Source organism: Typopeltis vanoorti, chromosome 24 (genome assembly GCF_054136105.1).
Source record: "Typopeltis vanoorti isolate ZY-2024b chromosome 24, IOZ_Tvanoo_1.0, whole genome shotgun sequence".
NCBI classification, from domain to species: Eukaryota; Metazoa; Arthropoda; class Arachnida; order Uropygi; family Thelyphonidae; genus Typopeltis; species Typopeltis vanoorti.
In genome coordinates, this window is record NC_143572.1 from 47714522 (window position 1) to 47742519 (window position 27998).

Sequence of the window (27998 nt, forward strand, 5' to 3'; positions counted from 1 at the left end):
CTGAACAATGATAATCTTAGCTGCAATTTACTTAAACACTAATCCAAGAATCACTTGTCAGGTGAACAACATCGGCGAATCTCGCTGCTCTACTTTCTTATTCACTGCAAATAAACCGTACCTATTTACATTAAAAGAATGCATGAAAATGAACCCCAAATAAATGTGGTTTACGATGAAATCTAAAATGGATTATAACTACAGGGCGTGGTCCCATGAGATCTTAACGATTGGTATGACACTGTTCAATAGAGAGTCCTTTTTATCATAGGACTGGACACTTAAAATACAATAATCTGGTTGATCCATTCGGCGAATTTGGTTATTCTCGTATAAACTCCTGGCTGATTTGGAAGCGCACATCCTATACCCCATGATATGATGCCAGCGAGCACCCATTTGCCATTATCTTCCTGAATCACAAGTGGTCCTCCAGAGTCTCCCTAGAAAAAATAATATTGTAAAGTAATTTATTCGAGAATAATCTAAAACAGTAGTGAGCAGACGGTGTTGTAGACCGTCCATTGTGATTTACTGGCTAATAAGAGAAAAAGCTAAAAATATTCATATTTACAAATTAAGAGATAATTTCTCTATTCTTCAAAATGCTGTAGGTTCAAATCCTTCTGTGAATGTTTGTAAATATCTTTAGATTGAGATAAAATTCATCTCTCAGTCTGATACAACAAACCTACTTTTTAGTTCTGAATTAGCTTTGTAAAGTATTCAGTTTAATACATCATGAAAATTATGGAAACAACTACCGTATTAGAGTAAAACTTTAGTTTAATATAAACCAAAATAAACACTCGACGTTTCGACCTTCACCTTAAGGTCATCGTCTGGAGTATACACATATGTACACAATTTCACAAGTTTCTTTAAAATTTTGATTAACCACACTAATCTTAACAAAATCCCACAAATTTGGATGGCACACATTCAGCCCACTTAGTTTTCCAGAAAACTCTGACTTTAGGACTCTAAGCAATTTTTCAGCTTTTACTGGCCACTATCTATACCAGTTTGTTGTCATTTATATGAATACTTACATAAGTATTTTTTATTTTTATTTTATTTTATTTATTTATTTATTTTTTGTGTGTGAATATGTTACTAATAGATAATAATAATAACAGGACTCTAGCTTTGATGTAGTAAGGGGTTTATTTTCCACCAGAGGTCAGGCCATTAGTTTTTAACGGTTGATCAGTAACTTTAGCATACTATATAGATTATAGGGCAGCTTGTTTCTTTGCATATATGTGTATACTCCAGATGATGACCTTCATGTGAAGGTCCAAACGTCGAGTGTTTATTTTGGTTTATATTAAATTAAAGTTTTACTCTAACACGGTTGTTTCAATAATTTTCATGATGTATTCTGATCACCGTGTAAGCATGAAGGAAAGGATATTCCTTTAATATTTTCATTATTATGGAACTGAACAAAAGGATTAACACTGGACCACAGTCCGCCATTTTAATTCTAGCGATACGGTTACATAAGTTAAAACTTCACGCATCTCGTAAGTCTCAAAGAAGACGGTATTTCCATCAACCAAAAATTTCTATTTAGCTTTGGCGTTCCTTTTACATTGCAGACCAGTGTAAAATGGACACTAAAGCTGAGCAGATGTTTTTTTTTTCGAACTTACTTTTCATTAGGGAAAAAATGCATACCTCACATAAACTCCTGTTGGTAGAAGTGCACATACTACAGTTAAACAAATAAACGAACCGTTGCTTATATCAAACTGGATGAAAAAAAAAAAAAAAAAAAACGACGTAGTACTCTTAGAAGATGCATTTCACATGATTAATGTCCGGAGAAGAAGCATCTTACAAAGAGATTATCGGAAGAATGTTTTATTTTGTTGTTACAGCTCAAGAATGAAATGTTTTTCCAATATTTTAAAATATTTTAAAAGTCATGAACACAGTTGAAGTGTTTGATAGATCTATCTGTCTATTACTTGTGTTGGTTTGTTGTATGAGGATTTGTTGATATGAAATTCAATTTTATAATAATGAACTAACTATTTGAACTCTTCATTCCTGATCATGCGTACTGTTTGTAATTTTCTAGATGAAATTTACCTCTTTCATTTTTTCTCCCTTAAAAATGGCTCGCTTGAAACGGACTGAGATGTTTTGATTTCTAGGTGGTGTGAAAAGTGTTGCCATCTTGTGACCATTACTAGCAACTAAACAATTCCAGATTCTGCGGATTATTCCTACGTAACGCTGTGTAATTTTCCTTCCTGCCCAACTGTTTTCGGCCCGGTTGAACTTGTAAGCTTATAATTATCCTGGATAGGATTCTCAATTGTCCCTCTGCGTCATGCTCTATATCTGTTGAACTGTTCGCCGAAGAAAATCTCGTAAAAGAAGTATATATGTTTGCTAATTCAAGGTGAAATGCTTTCGTTTTGAATTTCTGACATTCTCTCTCTCTTTCTCTCATTCTATCTACATTTTAAGCCCTTTATCGTGCATATATTCTAACAGGAGATATGTTTGGCATATTACAACCAGTTGGCTTTATCTTGAGCTAATAAATATAAAATTTCGCAATTATATATTGCATTAATAAAGTGGAGTATTACGCGAATAACTTTCCTGGTCTTAGCGATGGCTAAATATCGCTCTGTCTTTATAACGTTTTATTACTGAGTCGCGGTATCAAAGATTCTAAGTTATATTGTAATAAGATGGAGCTGTAATTCAGGGACATTAGGATAAAACTCATTTGCTCTTTGATGTGAAAATCTCGGTTTCACTCTAGAATCCGAAGAATGTTGGTCATCAACAGATAACCACAGTGCTCTAATATTGCACTGGTTTATTCAGACGTATTTCAAACAAAAATACGCATACCCGAATTATGAAAAAGCTTAAAATCTATAAAGGCATCGTAACATCTTTCATACATCTCTAACCGTTCATTAAAATATTCTAGTTTTGAATCATTTACGAATCATCTAATAGCGATTAAATAAATGGGTGTGTAAAAATGAACCTTGATTGCACTGGGGAAAACTGCGGTATAGCAAAGAATTGGTGTGCTGGTTGGATTTACAACCGATTCAAAATGCTAGAACTGAAAATACTAAGAAAAAGGAGTGAAAAACAGTGCAGTTAGTAAACATTGTGCAGTTTCAGAAAAGTTGCTTCGCAAAACAAATTTTATCTGCAAATCCCATGAACTTAATTTCAACTGAACAACACATTGGTCTCGAAATACTTGCCTCGCACGAGTCTCTTCCTCCTTCCGCGTGTCCTCCGCAGATGAAAATGTCAGGGATGTGCTCGTTGAAGCCCGCTTTTTTGTACATGTTTTCGCATTGCTTGTTTGGAAGTATGGGGATTTTGACTTCTTGTAGAACGTCAGGCAATGGACCATCTGAAAACAAACAAATCATAAACATTAATTTGCATATCGCACAAGACCTCATAGGACGAATACATCTTTGGACAGATATTATTACTATACAAAGCTTTAAATTATTATTTTACACGAAACAAGAAATAATGAATGAACACTGTCGTGAGCCAGGAAGTATAGGGTCGAATGTTGGCTATGATGCCACCTCCCAGAATTTTTCAATTCCACTAGTATGTGGATCTTCAAATTTTGAATGCTACCAACAGAAGTAGAACTTATGTACACTTGCATTTACTTTTTAATATATCTGACTTTTCAGATGGTACGAAACGGGCTGCTCATTGCTTTATTTTATTATTAATCATTGCAATATCTTGGTTAAGTTTCATGGAGGAGATTTTAACCATTTAACCAGATGTTTATTTTGAATTCTATTTGTAGCTTCAGGGCGCGCATTTTTTTACGGAACATTTTCCTTCGATCAGACGTTTGCCGGATGGCCTGCCTGACCATGATATGTAGCTACGCAGTATCATGGCATTCTTGATTTGAGTCAACCTATTAAACATAATTTGAATGAACGCGACCACAGTCACGATAGCATTCACGTCAGTCAATTTAAAAGAGATAATCTTAATGAAAATCTCACTTTAAAAATGCAGCTTGCCACACAGAAAAAAAAAAAAAAGCTATTTTCAACAAAACACATTTTATCTCCAAACAGAACAGCAAAGAAAACCTCGTTTCCTTCCTGGGAAAAATCAACCATGCCGATTACGCAAATTGCCATGAAACAAATAAAAAAAAAACTAATCTTAACCGCATTTAACAGCATTTGTTGTTAAATGCCCCAAAATTCAGACATTGACATTTTGTGGCCCGATTACCTAGTCAAAACAATGCAGCTTTATTAGGTCGCGTAAAACAAAAACGAGCAATTCTCTAATGATGCAAATACTCGTATAACTGCATTCTTACACTCGAATAAGGAAAAAATATATAATACAGGAAAATGGGATCATATCACGAGTAACTTCCCATGAACGTAAATAGGAAGGAGATGAACCTGCTTGTACATACACGTCTAAAGCATAACAGAAACTTAAATGCAAAAAAAAAAGTATGTAATATTAACTGACTGGTAAACATCCGGGTTCATTTCTGATAACGACACGAAAAAAATCTTTAGACTATCTCAAATGGAGGTAGCAAGCTTTCTTTTCCCCTGCTATCCAGTTTTCTGAGATTACAAAAAATAGATAGACTCTAGTCATCTCTCTTTCCTAATCGAAAGTTCTATTAGTCGTAACCACAAGCCTAATAGATTTGTACCCTCTGTCTACAAGCCTGTCATACTCAGTGGATTTAAATCTATTACTTCTAGAGTAATTTTCGGTTTGCTTTAGTGATAAGGTAATCTGCTAACGTCTGCACTAAAGTCCTTCACTTCTTTAGCGATACGTAGATCTACTGACAAGAGTGCATTTTTCAACTGAGCTCTAAAATTATTCCAGAATTTCTGTTGTTTACATCGCTTTCCGTCCACTGTGGGTCTGTTCGTGGCAGGCACAGGTTTGTGGCTGCATGTTGTCAGCTGGATGATGCGTAAGAACTCTAAAAGTTCGGGTTATTAGCTACCATTTATTGGCTACTTACCACTTACCACTTGTAGTCGGCAATTTCAAATTAGCAAACGTAATTCGACCTTACTCCACTTACTCCACTAGGGCGAAAACAGTTCCAATACAATTACCGACAACGACAGCTCTCCTATTACTTAGCGCTCCTGCATTTCTGCAGAATATTTATTTCTACCATTTTATTCCTCTTAGAACAAAGTGAGAAACAATCAGAGAAATTTAAAACAGAATAGGTAATTACGTAAATGGATACATAATCCATATTTCATTTCCAATATGTTTTATTTACAATAAATTTAGAAGTTTTATCATACATACAACCAGAGCTTTTAGTTTTTCATTTTGCCAATGGTTGAAATTTTGTCTGTATTCACTTTCATTTCGCATTTCTGTAATGAGAATGATGGATTTTTTGGCCTACTTCACGTTATGCTAATTAAAAAAAAATAAAGAATTGTAAAATAAAAGAAAATAGGATTAGATTGCTCAGAATATTTTGGTAGAATAAACCTGTAAGATTATCTTAATCAAGGCAAATATCATGGAAGATAATAGGATGCAGAGCGTATATGAGAGTAATAAGTGCTTATAGGAAATTATTTAAATTTGATTTTAAATTTACATACACAGAATCCTGTATTTAATCTGTCGAAAAAGAAATAAAACACTTCATGAATATATCTTACAATAATTGTATACACGTGATTTGGAGAGGTGTGTGTCTTAAGGCTTGTTTGCTAAGGCTTAAGTAATATAGGTTTACGGATTGCAGTTGTATTCCATACGAATTTCTATATTATGGTCATTCAAAGAAAAAAAGAAAACTAAGATTGTTGTCTTTCTTAACTTTGCATCAAAAATGTATTGCTATCTAATTTCAAAAATAAAACTGAATACTTTGAATGGCCTTTTTTTTTTTGAATAAGTGAATATTCTATTTCCTAATAGCTTAATATCAAAGATTTCTTTGAAACGTGAGTTTGCAAATTAATTCTGATGCTTATTTTGGTTCTTTAAACGTAGCTAGAACATTTTCTATGGTCGTCTTACCATTAACGTTTGGTTTCAATCACCTTCAACTCGAAAAAAAAACAAAACAAAACAAAATTCAAGCTTTCAAAGTACCTCGAGAACTCCGACATTTCAATCGATGGATTGAAATAATGGTGAAACTCAACTCATCGAGACCATGATCCGTTTGACAAACTGTGTTCTGTTTGCAATGTTCTCAGTTTCTTGATATCTGAAATAAAGGGAGCAAGTTCATGTGCCAAAAAGAGGGGATGAACTCTCATCCGTTTTTGTCTCTCATTAAGATAATAATCGAAGGGAAAAAAGTAAATTATTACATTTTTTTTGAAACATCATAAACACCGGCGAGGATTCTATCAGGTTAGTACATCGCATTACGATGCATCTGAAGGCGGTAGCGGCATTTTTCTTCCAGGAATTCAAGTTTTTCAACCAGCTAAACAGAAAACCCGGCCAAAAGAACACACGCAGTTAACAGACACATAAAAAATTGGTTTCAGAGCCATAAGTCTTTTAAATTGCTTTATTTGCCATTAGTTCCAGCCAATACTGATTAGCTGGAATTTATTTTGATTTTTGATTGATTTTCTTTATATCGAGTTCGTTTTTTATGTTGCTAATTTAAAAGAAAAATATTAGTATGTAAAAAATCTGAAAATATTTCATGTAACTCCTAAATTGAAGAGAAGTTTATTTGCTAATTAAATTATCGCGGATTGGAATTTTAAATGCATTATAAAGAGAATGAATTTGAACACACGTGGATATCTTGGAGATTTCAGTGTGTAGTATTGAGTTTAAGATTTCAGTCCATTGGGAGTTTAACGACAGCTGAATTCAATTTTATGAGATTAGCAAAATATTTGTTTTTAGTGTAAATACTTGCATATTTTTGATAAGAATAAATGTTCTGTATTATCATCATGGGCGTGGCATAAAAATGTATTATAAAAAAAAAACTTTACTAATTAATATTTGATGCAGTTAAAAATGAACATAACTGATCCGGAAGTATATAAGCTATGAATAATAAATACATTAAATTTTCAGTAGTCTGCAATCTCGTAAAAAAAAAAAAGAAATTAAGATCAGGTAAATAAAAATTCAGATAACGGAAAACTTGTACTTCGTTTTCAATTTGTCCGAAATATTAAGATCAGTGTCTTTTAATTTATCCACGTTGTACAACGAATCACTTCCAAAGCTGCTGTAGTGTGAAGTTTTTTCTAATTAACAGATAACTTGTTTCGCTTCAATTTTTATGACACATTCGCTATATTTCTAGTAATAATATCTAATATAGAAATGATTTCCCTTCCCGTGAAAGTATCTTTACGACTAGCTTACTTAAATAGAGATGCTGAGTTCATGCGTTGCTAATTTGTATGCTAATTGACAAATCTGCAATACACTTCATCATTTATGCAGCGATGGTTAGATTTAGGTTCATAGTTCTTTGCGTGGCCGCTAGGACTTGTGGCGCCACTTGTACTATATTACATTCAATTAAAAGAAAGTTGAAACTATTCTCCCAATATTTTCATCTTTTTGTATTAGGAGCACTCCATTACAATTTAAATAAATGACCAGTAATAATAATAATAATAATAATAAAATACAATTACCTTCATAAAGTCTTCCCCAGCCGGTGACCACTGCGGTTTTGCCCACATACGTCTTATTCCCAGTTGGCACACATATTGGGAGAATGTTCATCTGAAATGGCACGGGCTCGTAGAAGCGCAGAAGGGCTAAGTCGTATTCAAAGGTGCGTTTGTCAAATTTGGGATGCGAAGCTATGATTTGGACTCTTCGTTCGATAAAAGGGAAAGGCTCGTTTTCGTGGGTGATGTCGTATTCTCCCAGTCTCAGAAGGATGTCGTTGGTCAGGACACTGAGAATAATAATAACAATAAGAAAAAGAACAAATATTTTATTAATCGATCTATCTTTATTATGCAAGCTCTTTACATAAAGTACATATGTTCCTACATAAGTTATATACCTTTACGTTAGTTGAGCAATTTAAGATGCAATTCTAATAACTGTAACAGAACAATTCTTGTCACTCTTTTACGTAGAATGCAGAATGCAACATTAAATTATACCAGTATTGCTCTCAAAGCTTATAATGACTCAAGTAAAAGAGCAAATAAATGAACAGTCATCGACAATTTTTGATATACTAAGTCACGCAAATTATTCCTTAAATAGAGCAATGACTGGTCTTGCTCAAAAAAAGGAAAGGATAATGCATTTGCCAACATTTTTAATTGATATACTTCAGTTCAGTAAATATCCCATAATGTCATACCAAGCGATGTATATCGAATGATGCTCTATATGGGAAGTGGGAAGTTTTTTTAATATATTTTTAACGCTTGATGATGCGAGAATTCAAACCTGAACGGACGGATATCAGCAGTGCGGAAATTTGTAGTCGACCGAGAACTACAAACTGGGGTTGATGTTAAAGTACTTTGAGGATAAAAAAGAAATCATCTTGGCTAACTTGCTTTGCTAGTATTAATCAAATTTTTAAGGACGTTATACAAAAAAAGAAGATTTACATTTCCCGCAGACTTCAGGACAAATACACAGTATATCTGATGTCACTGGGAATGAAAGATTCTTAATCATCTTTCTTATAAGGTACTTCCATGCGCACTCCGAATGGACAACAGCATTTGTCCTTTGGTTCGAAAATGTGGGTTTGAATTCTGTCGAGGATGTGATGAATCTTTATGTAGACATTTTAACTTGAGTTAGCCAGTTTCACGAGTCTTCATCCAAGAAACTCGAAATTTTTTGCTGCGTCGAACCAGCAAACCACTAAAGAAACACATTCAGTTGATAGACATAATACACTGGTGGCATAGCCTCAGAGCTGTTTGGGCTATAATTCTAATTCAATCCAATCCTCCTTTATAAGAGACAGATAAATGTCACTTAGTGTAACGTTTCCGAAGTGGGACCTCTAAACTCGCAGAAGAAAACATTGTCCGGTATCTACAAGGACAGAGAGACGCCATCTTGCCAATATAGTAACAGCAAACGCAATGTTGCCCCACCTGGTGGAACAATTGTGAAAAGGACATAATACTCATAACATGACAATACTTAAAATTTAAAAAATAAAAAAAAAAGTTATTTTTTTATTTTCAATTTATTCTCGTACTGGAAGTGAATAATAATTGAAATAAATGTAATTTAAAAGTACTCATACCTTCCTTTGAAGGTATGAGTACTGATCCACCTACAAACGTCTTTCATTTTTAATATCTTCCTTTTTTCGCGCGCATTCATACTCTGTTATAAATTTTAAAATTATATCTATTTCATTTCACTTGATTTGCTGAACAAATCCAATTATTCACTGCTTCAGTATCTCTGTATCTTGCAAAAACAAGTGAAAAATATATTTAAATTGATTTTAAATAGTCGTTTTGAAGCATTTAACTCTGCCTTCTATTTGTTGCATGATTTTCATTTATTGTGTTGTTAACGTGTTCGTATCAAAGTGAATTCAGCTAGAAAACGATTTGTGTTATTAAATAATAAATTATTTTAAATATAATATGCAAAAAAAGATACTTTTCAAATAGATGTATAACTTATATTGTATCTAATTTATAAATATGCCAAAGTAGCTAATATTTAAGTCAGCATACAAGAAATTGTACAAAGTAAAACAAAGAACTACTGACAAAATTACGTATACCCAGCTGTAATATAACTGTATTTCTTATTAGTTGTAAATAATTTAAAAAAAATCGAAAATTATGACACTTTCGTATACCAGATAATAACAGTGACAGAAGGAAAATAACTCGTAAAAATGCATTTGCTATGTACCTTGTAACTAAGTTGAAAAAAATGTTAAGAATCTTGTAATGTACACGGTTAAAAAAACTACTTAAATGTGAATTGTAATAGATGGCACCAGCGTCACCAAGTGTGTGTTACGACACTCCCGCCTATCATTTAAGTTATTGTGATAGCATAATTTTTTTTTAAAAAAATGGGTGTTATTTAATTATATAATAATAGGCGCAGCGGTCTACTATGGTCCATTAATGGCCTTCTTATAAACCTACTTTTGCTCGATGACAAGTGTAGTTAATTCTGTCTTCATAGTCATGCTATGTCTATCAATATACATGTATGTTTTGGCTGGTTCGCCTGCTTTTACTTTCATTCGAAAAGTCGTTATAGATGTTTTCTCCCTTTTTTAAAGGAAATGAGCAGTATGGTCCTGCCGATTTCATGCACCAAAAAATAATGCGCTTTGGTTCAATTTTTGTAGGGTGAAGATGTAACAGGGATCTTGAAATTAATCACCACCAAACCGTGTCCATGATAAAGGATGTTCAGGACGACCATGCACGTAACGACGAATGACGACATTACAAAGCAAGCCCGTATATGTATTCTAAGAAGTGAGGAGACTGTCCATGAAGTGGCAATCCAGTGCAAGTTAATTCTGTTTACGAAATTCTTCAAAAAAGACTTTCTTTTTATAGTGTGTGTGGAAGGCCCTTTCCCAAACAACTCACAGAAGTGAATGCATAAGCAAAACCGTAATCCAGTTAAAACTAACTTTCGAAAAGATTTGTGAGGAAGGTAGAGCCTTCCTGAGAGACAATCACTGATAAAAAAAAATATTGATATCTTACTAGGAGGTGGAGAACAGATTGTAATGGAAACATTAAAAAACGTAACACCGAAGAAAAATAATTGTAGCGTAGTCTTCAGCAGCAAAAGTGAGGCCTCATACCTTTTTCGGATTCACAATGCCTGTCCTTGACCATAGAAAGAGATGAACATTATGCACATTACAGTGAGATTTAACCACTTCGCCCAAAACTTTTTACCGCAAATTCTATGTCAAAGCGACAGTAGCATGAAATTCAAGAACATTGCTGACGATCTTCACATTTCATAGGAACCATTCACTAGTCTAACATCAGATATGGTGGCATCAATGCAGATCAACTAGCAGCCGCGGCACATTTATCTTGGAGCATTTGTAGAGGTGAATTTGATTTTTTTTTTAATGCTTGGTTACAGCACTGATACTAGAAAGGAAATCGCAATGTAGCGTCGAACATCCCTTCTTTCTTCTACCACTTCAAACCATCAGTAAAAACAATGCTTTTGATATATCATTGAAACAGCAATGCATGTGTCATATGGTTGCATAGTATCATTTGAGTGCTGCTATCGAGCCTTCGTAGCTCAGTCGGTATAGACTAAGGGGGCGGTCGAGGAACGGGGAGGAACCCCACACGAATAGAGTGCTACCATCCAAAGGAAACGTTCACTTTTTGAAGCAGTCTTAAGTACCTCGGCCTCACGACGACATCAGATCTCACATACAACCGACCTGTTTCATCAACACCTTGATCACTAGTGGTAGGGCAGGTCCATCATCTACTGCTTTCTCCGGATCTAGCTTCCAATGAAATCCTTTTGATTTGGTGATGATGGCATCTTCCTGGTCAACATTACAGAAGCGACGTAATCTTAGCCTCATGGAAATGGCTTTGTTGGCAGTCTTTTGCATTCTATAACAGAGGAATTAAAACTCTTGGAATGATGAACGATGTCTCCATAAGTCTAAAGGTTAAGCTGAAATATATTTTATGGATGCATATTTTCATTCGGATATGGTGAAAGCAATTGTATATGTGATGTATACTTTGGAAAACATTGATTGTTTGTTTCTGGTGCATTGCAATTAATAGTATATGATGTAATGTGAATACTAAAGAAAAGAGAAGATAAAACGTTATGTAGTAAAAGAAATTTCACCCTTCTACGCAGTGAGCAGCTGTTATGGCCCAGAATTCATTTAATAGTGCAGCTCCACACTTGTGTAAAAACGTATTCTTTTTCCACTGTCGCAAGGATACCTGAAATGTGAAAGAAAAACATCTTAAGAATTTAATGAAGGCGACAATTCGCTGGTATAATTCAAAAATATGAGTATAATAAATTCAGCGGGATGATACATGATATCTATTCTATATAACATAGGGAACAACAGGCGTGGAACTAATCAAATAAAGCTTAAAAGAACCCTCATGAAGTAATGAACCAATTGCTGCAGTTGTGAACAGTTGGAAGAAAATATTTTGAAGACATTATCATAATGTTGAAGCTGAAGAGCTTCATCGTAGAAATTAAGGAGCAGCATACACGAAACAAGTGTTTGAATTTTTGGCATGCACAGTCCAATCAGAAGATTATAACTCCCCCCCCCCTTTCATAACTTCACAGGGAAACGTTCGATCCCTCCAGAAAGAATCTTGTCATGTTGAAAACCAGCATACATGACATCATGAGCATACATCAGCAGGATCATGGGCTATTCCCATGCCACTGTAGGAAATATCGTTTGAAAATGGTTCTCAGGACACAACAGTTTCTTCCAGTTGTTACCATGACCGCCGAATTCCAGATTTGAATCCCATAGAACACTCTGAGATTTGCGTGGATTGAAAAAGCCAGCGTTTGAATCCCAGATCGACAAGATGCAATCCTGAGCACGTACTACAAGCATACCTTCTGTTTAAAGGTTTATTAGAGTCCATAACACACTGAGGAACTTCAGCTCCAACAGCAAGAGAGAGATTTGTGAACTATTAGGGTGGTAGTTATAATATTTTGACACTGGACGGTTAATTAAGTAATGATTAATTATTAGATATGTGAAGAGCCAAAGGCTTCAATTCGGCGACATATAACTTGTTTAAGTTAAGGGATATTACATCCCATATAGTTTCTTAGCAGAAATAAGAAACTCAAAGAGTTTCATGCCGAATATAGTAAAAACTGTATAAAGTTCGGCGATTCCAAGCGTAAGCAAATACCTGGATACTGCAGCACTGATCCCAAAGGGTAGTGCAAGCTGGGGAAACTCGTGGTAGAAGTGGAGCAAGCTCCGATCACTATTCTTGATATTTGCCCATAATGTGAACTTAGCTCCTAGGAACTGTATTTTTGTTCACATTATGAGAGAAGGTCACTACCCAGATCGGTTTCGACCTTTATTAACTTAAACAAGTTATATGTCGCCGAAATGAAGCCTTTGGCTCTTCACATATCTAATAATTTATTAGAGCACCTCACGGCAATACTCGTAGAAGGGGTACAAGTTCTGTTCGCTACAAACTTGATATTAACTAGGTCTGGCTACTCACTGATGAGACCTCAATAAAGGTCGAAACCGGTCTGGGTAGTGACCTTCTCTCATAATGTGAACAAAAATACAGTTCCTAGGAGCTAAGTTCACATTATGGGCAAATATCAAGAATAGTGATCGGAGCTTGCTCCACTTCTACCACGAGTTGCCCCAGCTTGCACTACCCTTTGGGATCAGTGCTGCAGTATCCAGGTATTTGCTTACGCTTGGAATCGCCGAACTTTATACAGTTTCTAATATATTCGGCATGAAACTCTTTGAGTTTCTTATTCGGCTAAGAAACTATATGGGATGTAATATCCCTTAACTTAAACAAGTAATGATTAATGTTTTCCCCAACTCTTCTTTATGGGCAACTGTAAAAGTTATTTCAAGATGGGTTTCTTTAAAATTCCAGCGCAACTGTGAATCTTAATATAAATGCAGTGCAACACTGGGAAACTCCATTTGGTCATCTCATATCAAATTTAATGAGTTGCACCCGAAAATAGATTTGAGATTACATAATCTTCAAGACATCAGCCAAACAGTATTACAGAGTTTTCAGTTCTTTAGCATTTAGCATTTTTTCTAAATAAGTAAATTTGTTTTCCACATCTTTCGATATGTACGAGGTATGAGTACTTACCATCCACGGCCATTCACCAAAGTGGGAGTCGGTTCCTCCCACAATCCTTCCCCGTGGTCCCAGTATAGGTTTTCCACATACTGCAATAGAAGACAAGATACTTATTAATCATGCAGCATTGTGAAGTGAGATGATTATATTTCTTTTTGTCAAAATAAATTGTTATTCAAATGTAAAGAGAAAATATTCCCTGATTCAACACAGAAATTAGAAACATGCAAAAGCTTAAATAGCTCGTTTTATGTGCGGAGGATTCAGATGGCCCATTCTTACACGATCTCTGTGTAAATTATGCAGAGATTCACGATCTCTGCATAATTTCTGTGTTTTGTGAAATAACAATAAATACTGTATATTATTTGTGAATAGTACCATAAGCTTACCTTGTCTATAGTCCAAAAGATCTGTCAGGGTAGAGTAGATAGGCACTGCAGAAGAAGTCGTAGTTTTGACCGTCGATGTAGTGGTTGGTAGTGCTGTGGGGCTGGTCACTTCGAATGTGGTGCTTGGGGAATCGGTAACGTGGATGGAGGTTGTAGATTGATCACTCAATATTGTCTCTTCTTGTGTCACTGTAACAGGAGAATCATTTCTTTCTGTTGGTGTTGTGGTTGGAAACCTTGTGATGGTCTGTTGCTGGGCATCACTTGCGGTTGTTAGTGTTACTGTCTCGGGTCGCAGTCTAGTAGTCAATGTTGACTCTATGGTAGTCGATTCACTTTCATTATGTTGGGTGGATGTTATCCAGGGTGTCTGACTAGTGGAAATGATGTCTCGTTCTGTTGGCACTGTAGTCTGAGTATCATTGGACTCAACGGTGATGTTGTCTTTCCAAGTGGTCTCATGGAAAATGGTTAACGGCTTTTCACTGGTGGAAGGCATCATCGTTCCAGTACTTATACCTTCCCTAAACGACTCCACCGAAGTTGGTGTTCCTGTCTGTGGATATGTGGAGAAAAATTCCAAGGTTGTGGAAGAATTTTCGGGAGAAGTCCATCCAGTAGTTTCTCTTTCGTGAACAACAATTGTCCACGTAGGTTCAGTAGATTCTTCTGAAGCTACTTCATTGGGAACAGTATTTTCGAATGGTCTCCAAGTAGAAAGCCCTGGAGGAAACCATGGACTTGTTAATGGTCTCTGACTTGTGTCTGAAGAAGATATTTCTGTAATCGTCGAAGACTGATGAACGATGGATGTTGATGTTGGCAAAGGAAAAACATCGTTATTATCATCATGATCACTAATATCGTTACTAGTGATTTCTAAAGTGTCAATAGTGGCACCTGGCTGCAGCTTGCAGCAACTACCAAAGTAAAACCTATCAATACAGAAGGTTAAGTGAGTTCCATTTGCTCTGTTACAGTTCCAAGCAAACATACAGATTCCTTCTTCTTTCGTATAACTGTTGTAGCACGGATTCGGCCTGATCACTCGACCTGCAACTGAGAATTGAACTTTGAAAGCAAACTATTTTAATTAATGAAATTAATTATATATGTAATTAATATACTATTTTATATTGCACTAATTAGTTTATTGGCATAAGACTAAGAACCTTATCCTAAAATTCATCATCATGCATATCAAGGATTTAGGCGTAGCATGGCCTGTTCCGGCCTTAGAAGTCATCGTTGAATCGTTTAAGAGAACGTCCTGGTTTTCTTTTTCTTAATGGCTTGTACTTTAAGGCTTGTTTTGGTAATCTTTCTGTTTTCATTCTTTGAACGTGTTCCATCCATTTATGTGTATATTTTTAAATTTTTTCTATTACTGATTCTTGGTTTAATTCTTTCATAATTTCTTCGTTTCTTTTGTGATCAAATAGGGTATACTTTGCAGTTTTTCTCATAAACTTCATTTCTGCTGTTGTTAATCTTTGTTTGTCTTTTTGTTTTATTGTCCAGATTTCGCTTCCATACATTAAGACTGGTAGGGCTAATGTATTGTATACTTTTAGTCTGGTTTGTTTTTGAACTAGGTTTGGTTTAAATATAGAGTTAATTACACCTGTTATTTTTAAATATTTTGCAATTTTTACGTTTATATCTTTATCATTTTCTTATCCTAAAATTGTAACTACAAAAGCGAACTTGAGCAAGTAGTGGCCTTATAGGAATAAAAGTAGTACTGTTGATTAGTATATTAATTAGCTTATGGGTAATTTTCTCTCTCTCTCTCTTTCTCGGCGATTTTATTTTATTTTATTTTATTTATTTATTTATTTTTTTTTTTTTGGGTGGGGAGTAGAGGATACGGAAAGACGATCAAGATTGCAGTGATAGCAATCGTCTAGGATATTGTTTTGCTACTTGACCAGTCATTCGACTTCTTCCAAGAAAGTAGTTGTGAACCGTTATTCTACATAAGGTGACCGACCTGCTTGATGATTCACAAAGAGAAAAACCTAGAAAGGTGGCAATTTGGTTTCTACCCAGTTCAGAGAAAACGATACTGGCATCCCCACCTTGTAAAAAAAAAAAAAAAAAAATATCCAATTTCCCGTTCACTTCCTATAATTATCACCAATCAGAGAAACTCAGACACTCTACCCGGCGTCACCAGATCCTATCAGTGTTCCGATGAGCAATCGCCCGAAGCGAATAGCGGCACTTACTACTGTTGGCACGCGGAAATATTACTCCCTCTTCGACCCCAAAAATCCTGTCCTTCAGCCTAACTTGGCCCGGTCATTCACCCGATAGCGGGTAATGTAGCTGTTTGACACACACCTAAGGAAGTCAGCCACTTTAATACGAACTTAATGTTTCGTGTCTTCGAGGTGGCGTTGATGACTTAAACAGGCTCTACTGTCCTCTTTCGATGGGCTACCCATCTTCTTCCTCCCCCTCCTTTTTACAGCTAAATTTCTTTTACTGATTACAAAATCTATATTCAGCTCAGAGTTAAAGCTGTACTCTCGAAACAGGAAGATGCCATTAACTGAGTAAAAGGTAAACAGAACTATCTGTTTAAGAATTCATATCAGCTCAATAGTCTCGAAAACGTGTAGGTAAAAACAACTCAAGTTCGTATACAACCAGTTACTTAGGCCTAAAATGCAATGCAAAGAAAGAAAAATCAGAATTGTTTGTAAGATGAAGACTGACGTTAGACGAACTTCATCGTAGCTTATCATTTTTAGAAACTTTTATCAATTTTGACATACAAGAAGTTATTGGTTAAAATTTTTTCTTAACCCATTTGCTGATATATATTTGTACACATAATAACTTGATTATTATTATTATTATTATTATTATTATTATTATTATTATTATTATTATTATTATTATTATTATTATTATTATTATTATTACTACTTTATGCATATAACTGATACACAGTCAAAACAACATATCATTCCAACAACAATTTGACTGGTGATACAGAACAATACCCAAGAATCTGAGAATAGTCTGTCAGGTAGAGTCGTAAAATATGAACTGTTCCAAGTAATGCTGTTTTTTGTAGGTCATATAGGGTCACTTCGTTGATGTTTAATTGCTGTAAATAGTTGGAGAGCTTCTTTGAAATTGCACCGATAACTGTTGGGATGACTTTGGTATGTTTAAGCCACAGCCGGCCAACTTTGATTATTATTATTATTATTATTATTGTTCCACTCTCTTTATGGCATTGGCTTCGATGTCGCGGTAGGATTACATTCCCAGAACATGCATCTTACTTATCCTTATAAACTACCATATTGTCATTGCTGTTATTCCACTTACCACTTTATACTGAACAGAAATTGCGACGTGTTAACTGTATAAATGTATATAACCTGCAAGGTATTGATCTCTGTCAAAAATGTACACCAATTAAAAATATACTATTTTCGTAAAGTAAACTACATAATAACTGTAAATCATTACCGTTATATACTATGATTATGATTACTGTAAATAACAATAATTATACATAAATTATATTTTATATCAATTGTATCAAATATGCAAATCGTAATATTAATTCATTATAATCCCTGCTGATTACTTCAGAGAAAGATACTAGTAACTGAATTTTAGAGTACATGCATGCATGTAATTTATTTGAGAAAAAAATAAACGGATTATTGTTATTATTAAAAAAAATGAAATAATTCTTCGACCTGTTTGCCCACATATCTTCGATACAATATTGGATAATATCTTTCACTTGTAATCGTATATATATATATATATATATATATATATATATATATGTGCAAATCTTTCACAGATGGATGATAAAACCCAGTTTGATCATAATTAATTAACAGCTACTTCCTGAATTTTTCTGTCTGTATTTCTTCTTAATGTTCTTTCATTTGTTGAAGAAGTGATAACCCTTTGTACAAAAAAAAAAATGAAAATGGCTTTAAATTCCCGATCAGTTTTCTATTCTATTCTGTAGGAAACATACTGGCATTCTTAAACTCTGTACTACTTTATGTGGAGCACTCATAGATGACCAGCCAGATTTTAAATGATATTATTGATGCTATCTTCAGCAGCATAGCTTGATAGTAATTGTGCAAATGTGTATGTGTTTTATCCGAAATTGGGTACAGGATCGGGAACTGACAGTGGATAGTATACTATATATTATCCATTCATTTGAATGACTCCAATTGGTTAGTTATCAGTCTAGATCAGCAGACAATGCAACATGGAACAACGCCATTGATTTGTATCCTCAAGCCAAAGTAAGAGTTCAAATAATTAAAACACAAATTTATAGTAAAATATACGATATTATTATGATTATCGTTATATTTTTGCCAAATGTGTTTAAGATGGTAACCGGGTTCTTGGATACGCATATGGAGTTTGAGAAATGTAGTTATGAGTTAAGATGTTCATGTTTTTCAAAGTCTCTGAATAAATACAATGGAGAAATACAAAAAAAAAAAAGTGTCTTAATTAATTATAACTGAAAGTCAACTAGAATATTATTATAAAGCATTAAATAAATTATAATCATTCTATATTTATACCCAGGCAACCTTCAGGTGTCAGATATATGTTTTCTTTTAAATATTTTGCATTTTTTAAAAATTATTTTAAACATATTTAAATTTAATAATTTTGAATTATGTGAAATTATGTAATAATAATAGAGAATTTTTCCATTACATGCGAAAGTGTTTTTAAAATAAATTATTATAAAAATCGTTTGAGAAACATTGTAAAATAAACACACTGATCAATGTGATGGTCATTCCACTCAAAGAAGAGAGAGGGGAAGAATATTTAATTGAAAAGAGTGAAGCAAAAAACATCTATGAATGAGAGGTCAAGAAACTGAAAGTCTTTGGATAATTTCGTTCTAATTCTGCAGTTTGTCACTGTCCTCATCTGTTGTCTAATTGACATAATATTAGCAATTAGAAATTCAATAGAAAAGTGGTTCAGCGAGGCTGGCCCACCTACAGAGTTATAGTTCCACAGGCTTTTAAATTACTCACAGCCAGTATCAGAGTACATTCACACAGAACCAGCTAAACTTGTACACAACAAAACAGGATACTGTTTATCAAATAAACACGAAAAGAGAAACTAAAAATTAATATTTAAAAAAAGTCCAGATATTTACAAATATTTTATTGTATTTATCTAGTAAACAATAATTTAATATGACCTTTAGAGAAATTATCCACCTCAAAATGCTCTTAATGGCAGCTAAACACTATTCTAATGTATAATTAACAACACAAACACATTACCTGATCTGTGGCCAACAGCGCCTTTTCCTATCCTCAGCGCGGTTAGCAAGACAAGCAGTTCAATGATAGTTGGCATTCTGATGACTGGTGGCATGCAAATCATGTTTCTACAATGTCTCTTCGGGACCTACCTTGCGCTAAGGGACCCCTTGAGGGAATGGGGAGAGAGAGTAGGCACTCAGCTAGAGCGTACCGTTAGTCGGACACTCTTCCGCTCATTAACAGAGATCGGGTGGGCGGTGTTGCCAATAGTAGCGGAACGCAGGTACATCGACTTGTGCTCCTGGCGAATAAATCACTTTCACCAGTTGTAAGAGTTCACCTCAGTGTGTGTGTGTGTGTGAGTGTACGTGCGTGCTTGTTTGTGTGCATGTGATGTGTTTGTGTGTGTGCTTGGTGGCCTTTCCGGTCGAATGGTCATATACAGCCCCCAGGAGTGGTTAAAAAAGGTGTGTGGGTCTGTTTGTTGGCCCTTAAAATCCTTGCACTAGTGAAGGTTCCAGTTAAAAATACCCAAATGCTCTCACGGTAGGGACAGCACCCGTAACCCGTCCGCTACGGCACTGCTCAGAAACACCACCTGTAGATACCTCGGGCAAGTACCGATACAAGTGAACTTCTCTCTCTTTCGCTCTCCCGGGAGAACACAAAAACCGGCCCCGTCCATTTGGCCTGGACCTAATCATTACGCATGAACCTGCTATGACAAAGAGACCTCGTTAATGACCTCCATTCACGCCTTTCTATTGGTACCGCTATGACACCCGTTTCGTCAACATACCAAACTAATTTCTTCACTACTGATCTTCAAAGAAACATCCAAGCCGAACTATTGCATAGTAGTAAGAGAAACAGTGCTCTTGATAGTAAAGGTTTGGAAAATGTCAACATGCCTGTCTGTACGGGTTCTTGGAATTCCTGACATCATCTCAGTAACCATGACCTGACCTACGGAAAAGTGAATGACCCATGGTAAACTTCACCGCGGGGGACGAAAGAGCACAGTAGGACAAGGGTCTTCCTTCCCCTTGATATCCTTAATTTTACCTGCTTAGCAGGAATGAGCACTGTCTTGGCATGCGCATGACCCTCTGTTGCTAAGCAACAATAACAGTGGCGTTCACTGTCGAACTAAACAAAGAAAAATGCTCCAAAGGTGCAGCCAAACATAAGCGGGTCTAGTTACCTCTAAGCAAGTCCTGTGGTAGAGGGCGCTGATTGGTTCTACCGGTTTGAGAAACCACGCACACTTGATATTATTCTCCTGAGCCTCAGGAAACTTGTATGCAGTCGAACAACTGAATGGGACGTGAGCGAACGGAACACGGCCATGGGCAAGGTCTTTGTGAGGTGAATAGGCCACTGTCAGATGTTTAGTGTTTAAATAAGAGTGGTTGGCATTTTGATTTTCCTTCGGTTGCACTTATTGTAATCAATGCTAGTACGATTAATATTTTAATTTATTATCCGTTTGAAACTATTATCTGTTCATAAGTTTTAAATGTATACAGTTTGGAGATAACTTCAGATAACTTTAACAAAGACAACTTCACAGCATATGACAGGAGTCTAAGTGATATGATAATAAAAAAAAAACTATATATAAGTAAAACAAATCAATACTCCTAGCGATTAACCATGCAGAGAAGGACTGAGCCAGAAGGATATTAAACTGTTTTTTTTTTGGGGGGGGGGATATTCCTACTAAAAGAGGACAACTCAACAAGATAAAAACAGTGCGTTCTGGTAAATGAGATGTAAACAAGCTTGAAGCGGAGTCGGTTGTCTAAAGAGGAAAACAAAACAAGGACAGTCTAGCCCTTCTTCACTGGAAGTACATGAACAGGAAGCAATCGCTGAGCAATGAGAAGACACCGGAAAACAAAGAGATCAATGAACAACTGACCGACAAAGAAAATTCGTTAAGTAACTAGGCCTACCTTCCGAGTAATGACTCAAGAAAACACTGCTTCTTCTCTTTCTTTTCCTTGAAGAATACAAATGTATCACGTAGTGTAATCAACTATTCGGAATTGCCTCTTTAGATTCTAAATAATCTAGGTTGGCGTTATCAATCCTATTTGAGGAGTGGGATGACCTTCCTTCAAGAAGTCATTGTCTATCGCATTCATTATTTGTCATTTACAGTGGCGGCTCGTGTCTTGAAATCGTGGGAGTGCTGCAATTTTCGAAACATATAGTGTATACTTGTTTGGATAAAATATCAATATGTAAAAATTAAAAAAAAATAAACATGATAAAATATTGTTTATTATCGATAAAATTATACAATTTAGTATAATTCAAAATTACTTAAAAATAAAATATATTCCTCTTGTTTTGTTTCATGAAAAAATATTGTTTATTATCGAAAAAATTATAGTTTAGTATAATTCAAAATTACTTAAAAATAAAATCCATTATCATAACCCCAATAATGTTCTAAAATAAAAACTATAACAAATGTTATGTCTTTAATTGTAATGTCCAAATATTTCAAGAGACGGAGTAAACACGATAGCACTACGAACACTCTACTACTGGCGCAAACTGCATATAAACAACAGTGGAACTGCGCGATGGACAGTGCCGCATTATGCTAATAGCTCGCATCTCACTATGACGTGTGTATGCTTGCTCGCCTATAGTATGCCCACACTTTAGAGAGCTTCGCTTGGAGACTTGCCAAAAATAATCGATTCATGCTGAAGGGGAGAAAGACATGAAGGACGTACGAATTGGTTGCCAACACGCGAAATCACGTGCTTTATAGGTAAAATTTTCCAACTGTTATACAAGCAATATAGTTAACACTTTAAAAACTACAATGATCATAAAAGAGAAGTTAATTTTCCGACGTGTAATAATAAACACCTCATCCCACAGATTGATCATCCTATTATCGGAATGAATTCTCCTTCTGTTGACATGCACAGAAGTGTCGAAAGATCTCGAATCTGTGGGTGTACTATAGTAATGACACTGCGGTAAACACAGTGCCGCTAGCGTCCTTCGCTCTCCTAAGTGCTACAAGATGGATTTTTATTATTTTTTATACAAAATAAGAGAATTGTATAGGATTGTTGAGGATAAATTAAATATTACAAACAAATATAAATAAATTAATTAATTTATTTATATTTGTAATTTATAATTAGGGGGTGCTGCAGCTCCACAGTGCTTATGCACGAGCCCCACCTGGTCATTTATAGATATACTTAAATACTGGTTCAAAATTCAATTAGATGACATAACTACAATGTACCTTACGGTTGGATTAATTCAAACTTAAACTTAACATATATCTTAAACTATTCAATCCATTGCATAGTCGGAAGCGAGACTGACCTTTGAATGAAAATATTTGCGCTTTAATCGTCTAGGATGCAGGAAATACAGCTTTTTAACTGACCAATGTTGATTTCATAGAAACTCAGTTGTTTTTTTTCTTCCCCACAAAAGTGAAACCGAACGAGGCTTGAGTGAAAAACTCTCCCTCGGTTGAAAAAGCCTTCCTAAATCTTTTCGCGTGTCTCAGACCGGATTTGAATTCAGGTAATTCAAAAGGTGTGATGTGTCCCATCAATTCTGTCACACGAGACATGTTGGAAACACTTGATGAGATATACTATCTTCGTCATTTTTGTCTGATCAGTAGGAATACACATGCGAAAATCTACTGCACTCCACCTGTTGATTCCATCGCTGCTAGGTTTACAAAGTTTATCGCTGTGCCACTGGATAATTCTGTGCAACACACTGTATTCATCATCCATGCTAAACATGGATTTAAATAAATAATAAATAAATTCTCTAAGGCCTTTTATTTCCCAAAGGGAGTTGGTTAGGCCATTCTTCAACCTTAGCCAAGCTGGTCCAAGACTATGAATTTAAATGGCATCCAGAAAGGAGTGTATGACAAACTTGTGAAAGAGAAAATAAGGAAAAACAAGCTGAGATCAGGGAAAATAGCAGTTGTCAGAGTGTGATTCTTACTTTAAGGTAAATAAGATACAAATCATGACGATAATAACAATGATCACTATTTGTTTCGCAGATTTTGAAACATCATACGGGAAAATCATAAGAGAATGAATGGTCCAAACTACAGCTATATGAAACAAACAATATATACATCCTGTAAGCCGAAAGTTAGCACTTTGAACTGAAGATAGTACAAGAACATGGTTTGCCGACTGGAAAGATTTGTGATACTCCCACTCATATTTTTATCTGGTTCCATACTGTTAGAGTTTACAATCACAAGATGGTGGCAGTCGTTGCCCCCTTCTTGCCTCGATGTCTTTAAATCATTATAAGTGATGAGATCATCTATCGGTGACAGTCAATGGTAGATATTGTCTACCCATTGATTTCTAAAAGTTAATTAGGGATAAAAGAGTTTCGACCACTTGCCTTCAAGGGAAAATGGCATTAAATGATTTTTAAGCTAAAACACTAAATTCAATAGTGTAAAAAGTTTCAAATTAATTTCGACTTATCGATTTGAGAGCACGTTTAGAAATGAACCAATTGATTATAGAACTCGAGACATCAGATATCTCTAGTTCTTGTTGGCATTCAAGCATGTCCGAATAGAGCTAATCTCTCATCAAAGGTCACTTAAACAGAATAAGGGAGGAAAGGTTAGCAAAACGAAACTTTTATGCCAGGATGGCTAGAAAAAACATCCAGAATAACATTAAGATTTAGGTGGAATAAGACAATTAAAAGTGCCTCAAAAGACTGAAACTAAGTTATGACATTGATTATATAATGATTACAATAGGCCCAGGTTCTGAGTTCGTATTGATTTCATTGTTCTCATCAGGAGAATCTTAAAGAAGTTTTCAGATAAGAAATTAGAATACCAGCTGATTTGTTTCTTATTATAACATTTTGTTTCCCAAAGAAAATAAGCAGCATGGTTTTAGTCTTATCTTTTTGGGAATGGCTAATCCAGGGGTCTTCAACCTTTCAGACAGTGCTGGCCGCATCAAAAAGTTTAATGAAACACGCGGGCCACTAAGCTATACTGCTGTATTTAGAATTGTAAGATGCTTTCCAGATTCACAAGGAGCGCTGTGCATTTGATACTTTACATAAAATCCTATAAAAATAAACAAACTCAGCTTTAAGAACGTAGATAGGAGTCGGCTTCATGATAAGTAAATACAATATCAATACCATTGACATTACGATGTGAATGGGCAACTTGGCGATGCTTTTCCTTGACCAGCTTGTTGATGTTGGCATCAATGTTGGAAGTCTCTATGCGCAGAGTATTCTCGAGATGTTGGTCGATAATCTGAGTTCTTGTCTTAGACTTCACATGCTTCATTCTGGAGAAGAACTGCTCTCATAAGTATGTGCTTCCTAACAAAGCGCACATCTTCAAAGCATGCCGGCGAAGATTAGGGAATGCGTCCTCAGAAATGTAGTCTTTGTAAAATGTAAGCAAGGGCGGCACATTGAATAATTTTTCTCTCAAAGAAGACTTGTTTTGGAGTTCAAGTAGCTTCATTTGTACTGAGCCTGGTATTTCGGCAGCATTGACACTGAATGGCATTGAAAATAAATCTAAAGAAGAATATTGGTTACGAAAATCACTAAATCTCTCTTCGAACTCACTTCGCAACACGGCTAATTTTGTAACGTATTCATCAAGAGACGAACAGTTGGGCTCAGCCAGAAGCTGAAAATGAGTTAAGTCTTTTTTTGCGAGTTGTGCCTCCCAAAGTTTGAGCTTGGCCACAAAAGCTTTGACGTGATCAAACAGAGTGTGCACCAGTTGATCTTTGCATTGTAGCCGCGTATTTAGGTCATTCATATGCAACGAGATGTCGGTCACAAAAGCAAAGTCTGTCATCCACTTCGATTAGTTAAATTCCGCAATCGGATTCCCCTTGGTCTGCATGAACTGCTGTATTTCGCTCCTTAAGTCAAAGACTGTTTTAAGAACCTTCCCTCTGCTCAACCAACGTACATCACTATAACAAACCACATCGCCGTGATCCACTTCGCACTCTTGGGTCAAAAATTCTTGGAATTGACGATGATTCAATCCGCTTGCCCTAATAATGTTGACGACAGTCACAATAACTTTCATGACATTCTCGAATCCAACAGTTTTCACGCACAAATTCTCCTGGTGGATTAAGCAATGGTAATGGAGAAATCTTTTCCTTCTAGTTTCGGTTCTTTTCGTAGCAGCGCAACAAACCCTTCTTTCTTTCTTTTCCACCATAGTAGGGGCAGCATCAGTTACCACACCCTCGAGGTTGGTTAAGCTGAGGTCGAAACGCTGGAGCGTTTTCTTGGTGGCTTCAAGAATATCAGTGGCTTTCGTCGTTCCCTTCATAGGTACGAACGCTAGCAGTTCTTCTGTCACAGTGAATTGTTGATCAATGCCACGGACAAAGATAGCTGGTGTGCTGTATCATTCACATCCGTGCCCTCATCTAAAGCAAGTGAATATGACGTAAAATCGGACGACCGTTTTTTTAAAGTTCTTTCAATGTCATTGGCAAGTTCTTCGACACGTCGTGCTACAGTTATCCCAGATAAACTCGGTTTTTTAAGCACTTCCTTATTATTTGGGCACAGAATATCCCCATCAGCGATGAGACACTCTTTAACAAACTCGCCTTTCAAAAAGCCTTTTGATTTTTTAGCAATGTTTTCAGCCATTACATAATTTACTTTGACGCACGCTTCGCTCTCTTCCCTTTGCCTTTTAAAACGTACCTGCTGTTATTTTAAATCAATTTGGAGAAGGTTCACTTTGTCCATACGAAGCCGCCCTTGAAGCTGATCGAAACTGGATGCTTGCTTTGTCTCATAGTGTCGTTTTATATTGTATTCTTTTGATACTGACACTGACTCACACCGGCTTATCGTCGATCGGCACAAAAAAGTACAAATTGGTCCGCATTTCATTAAAAACCCGACAAGAATCACTTGATTTACCCTTTTTACTCGTAGACGCCATAGTGATGGAAGGTGAACCCAAAAATGATCCGAAATAGCCGTGTAACGGTTATTATCCACTGAATATGTCTCACACTAATGAAAAAAGTCTAGCAATATAAAACCACAATAGGCTATGGCTGACACGACGAACCTGCGTGAGCTTATACACGAATATCACACTGTTCACGACTGACTGATTGTGGATGAGATCCTCTTGTATTTATATGAAAATAACGACGTATCGAGAACCTTCGAGGTGTATCTGGGAGGCACTAGACAGCGCACTCGCGACGTTAGTACAAGTACGTAAGTACCGCTTGGCGCTGGTAGATGGCTGAAGAAGCGAGTCTGTTTAATATTTATTTTTATAGGATTTTATGTAAAGTATCATATGCACAGCGTTCCTTGTGAATCTGGAAAGCATCTGACAATTCTAAATACCGCAGTATAGCTTAGTGGCCAGCGGGCTTCGTTGAAATTATTTTATATTTATTTTTTCAAAATGGCCGGCGGGCCACGGCAAAGAGTTCCGCGGGCCATACGTTGAAAATCCCTGAGCTAATCCTTTAATTCTCTACCTCACGTGAGTACATCTCTGCAGGCGTATACAAAACAGCTGATGGCAATCTTCTTAATCCTAACACTAGCTGTTTATTTATCAGAATTGAATCGTCTTCAGACTTAGCATCAGAAAAGTTATCATAACATTATAAGAACTCCTTAGCTGACTTTTAAAAAGATATTTCCTCAACAAGTACCTAGGATTTCTTGATTTTGTCGGGGATATTTTTCCATAACGATGGTTATATTAAAAAACGCAAATGTAAAAATATTGCGTTTTTCCTAAACATCTCACTGAATACACAATTAATATTATACATTCAGGGAGATTAATTAATTAAATTATTTAAATTGTAACACTCTATGAAGTAAATTCTGCATCGTTCCATCTGTCCCAAGGGGGTAGGGGGAGATGGTACTTTTTTTTGCGGTCCTCAGATTTTGCATCTCGTGTAAACCAAAAATCTCTTCTATTCGATGTACCCTTAGTCAAATTTCCTTACCCCATTTGCGTTCTTTTCTAAATACAGTGTACCTTCTTTCTTTTTCTCCAGCTGATCCAGATTGCAACCATGTTGTTCCATTGATCGCCAGTTGTTCGGAAGCAATACGGCGTGTGCTTCCAGAAATTAATAAGCGACTGTCTCCGGATACTCTCTGAAGGCAGACTCATGCTGGTAGCACATCTCCGCGAATGCTAGCATTGACAATGATGGCCAGACACCCATTTTGGAATTTAGAGTATCCAGAAACTTCCAAGCAACTGAGTCTTCAAACTGGAGCTCACTTCTATGATAATTATCGCCACTTTCAGTCTCTCTCTCTCTCTCTCTCTCTCTCTCTCTCTCTCTCTCTCTCTCTCT

At 35.8% G+C, this 27998-nt stretch overlaps 2 protein-coding genes across 2 annotated transcripts in view; one reads left to right on the plus strand and one right to left on the minus strand.

The window, feature by feature from the left end:
* Positions 1–27998, plus strand: part of LOC150093165 (trypsin-1-like) — a 379787-nt gene that overhangs the window by 277365 nt on the left and 74424 nt on the right. The window lies entirely within an intron of this gene.
* LOC150093171 (uncharacterized) lies at positions 282–27719 on the minus strand. The gene is made up of 7 exons (XM_090414169.1): positions 27639–27719; positions 14279–15362; positions 13896–13975; positions 11875–11975; positions 7686–7954; positions 3252–3406; positions 282–443 (listed from the first exon to the last, which is right to left on the minus strand). Exons 1-7 carry the CDS (start codon positions 27717–27719, stop codon positions 282–284), a joined length of 1932 nt encoding a protein of 643 aa, XP_090270295.1.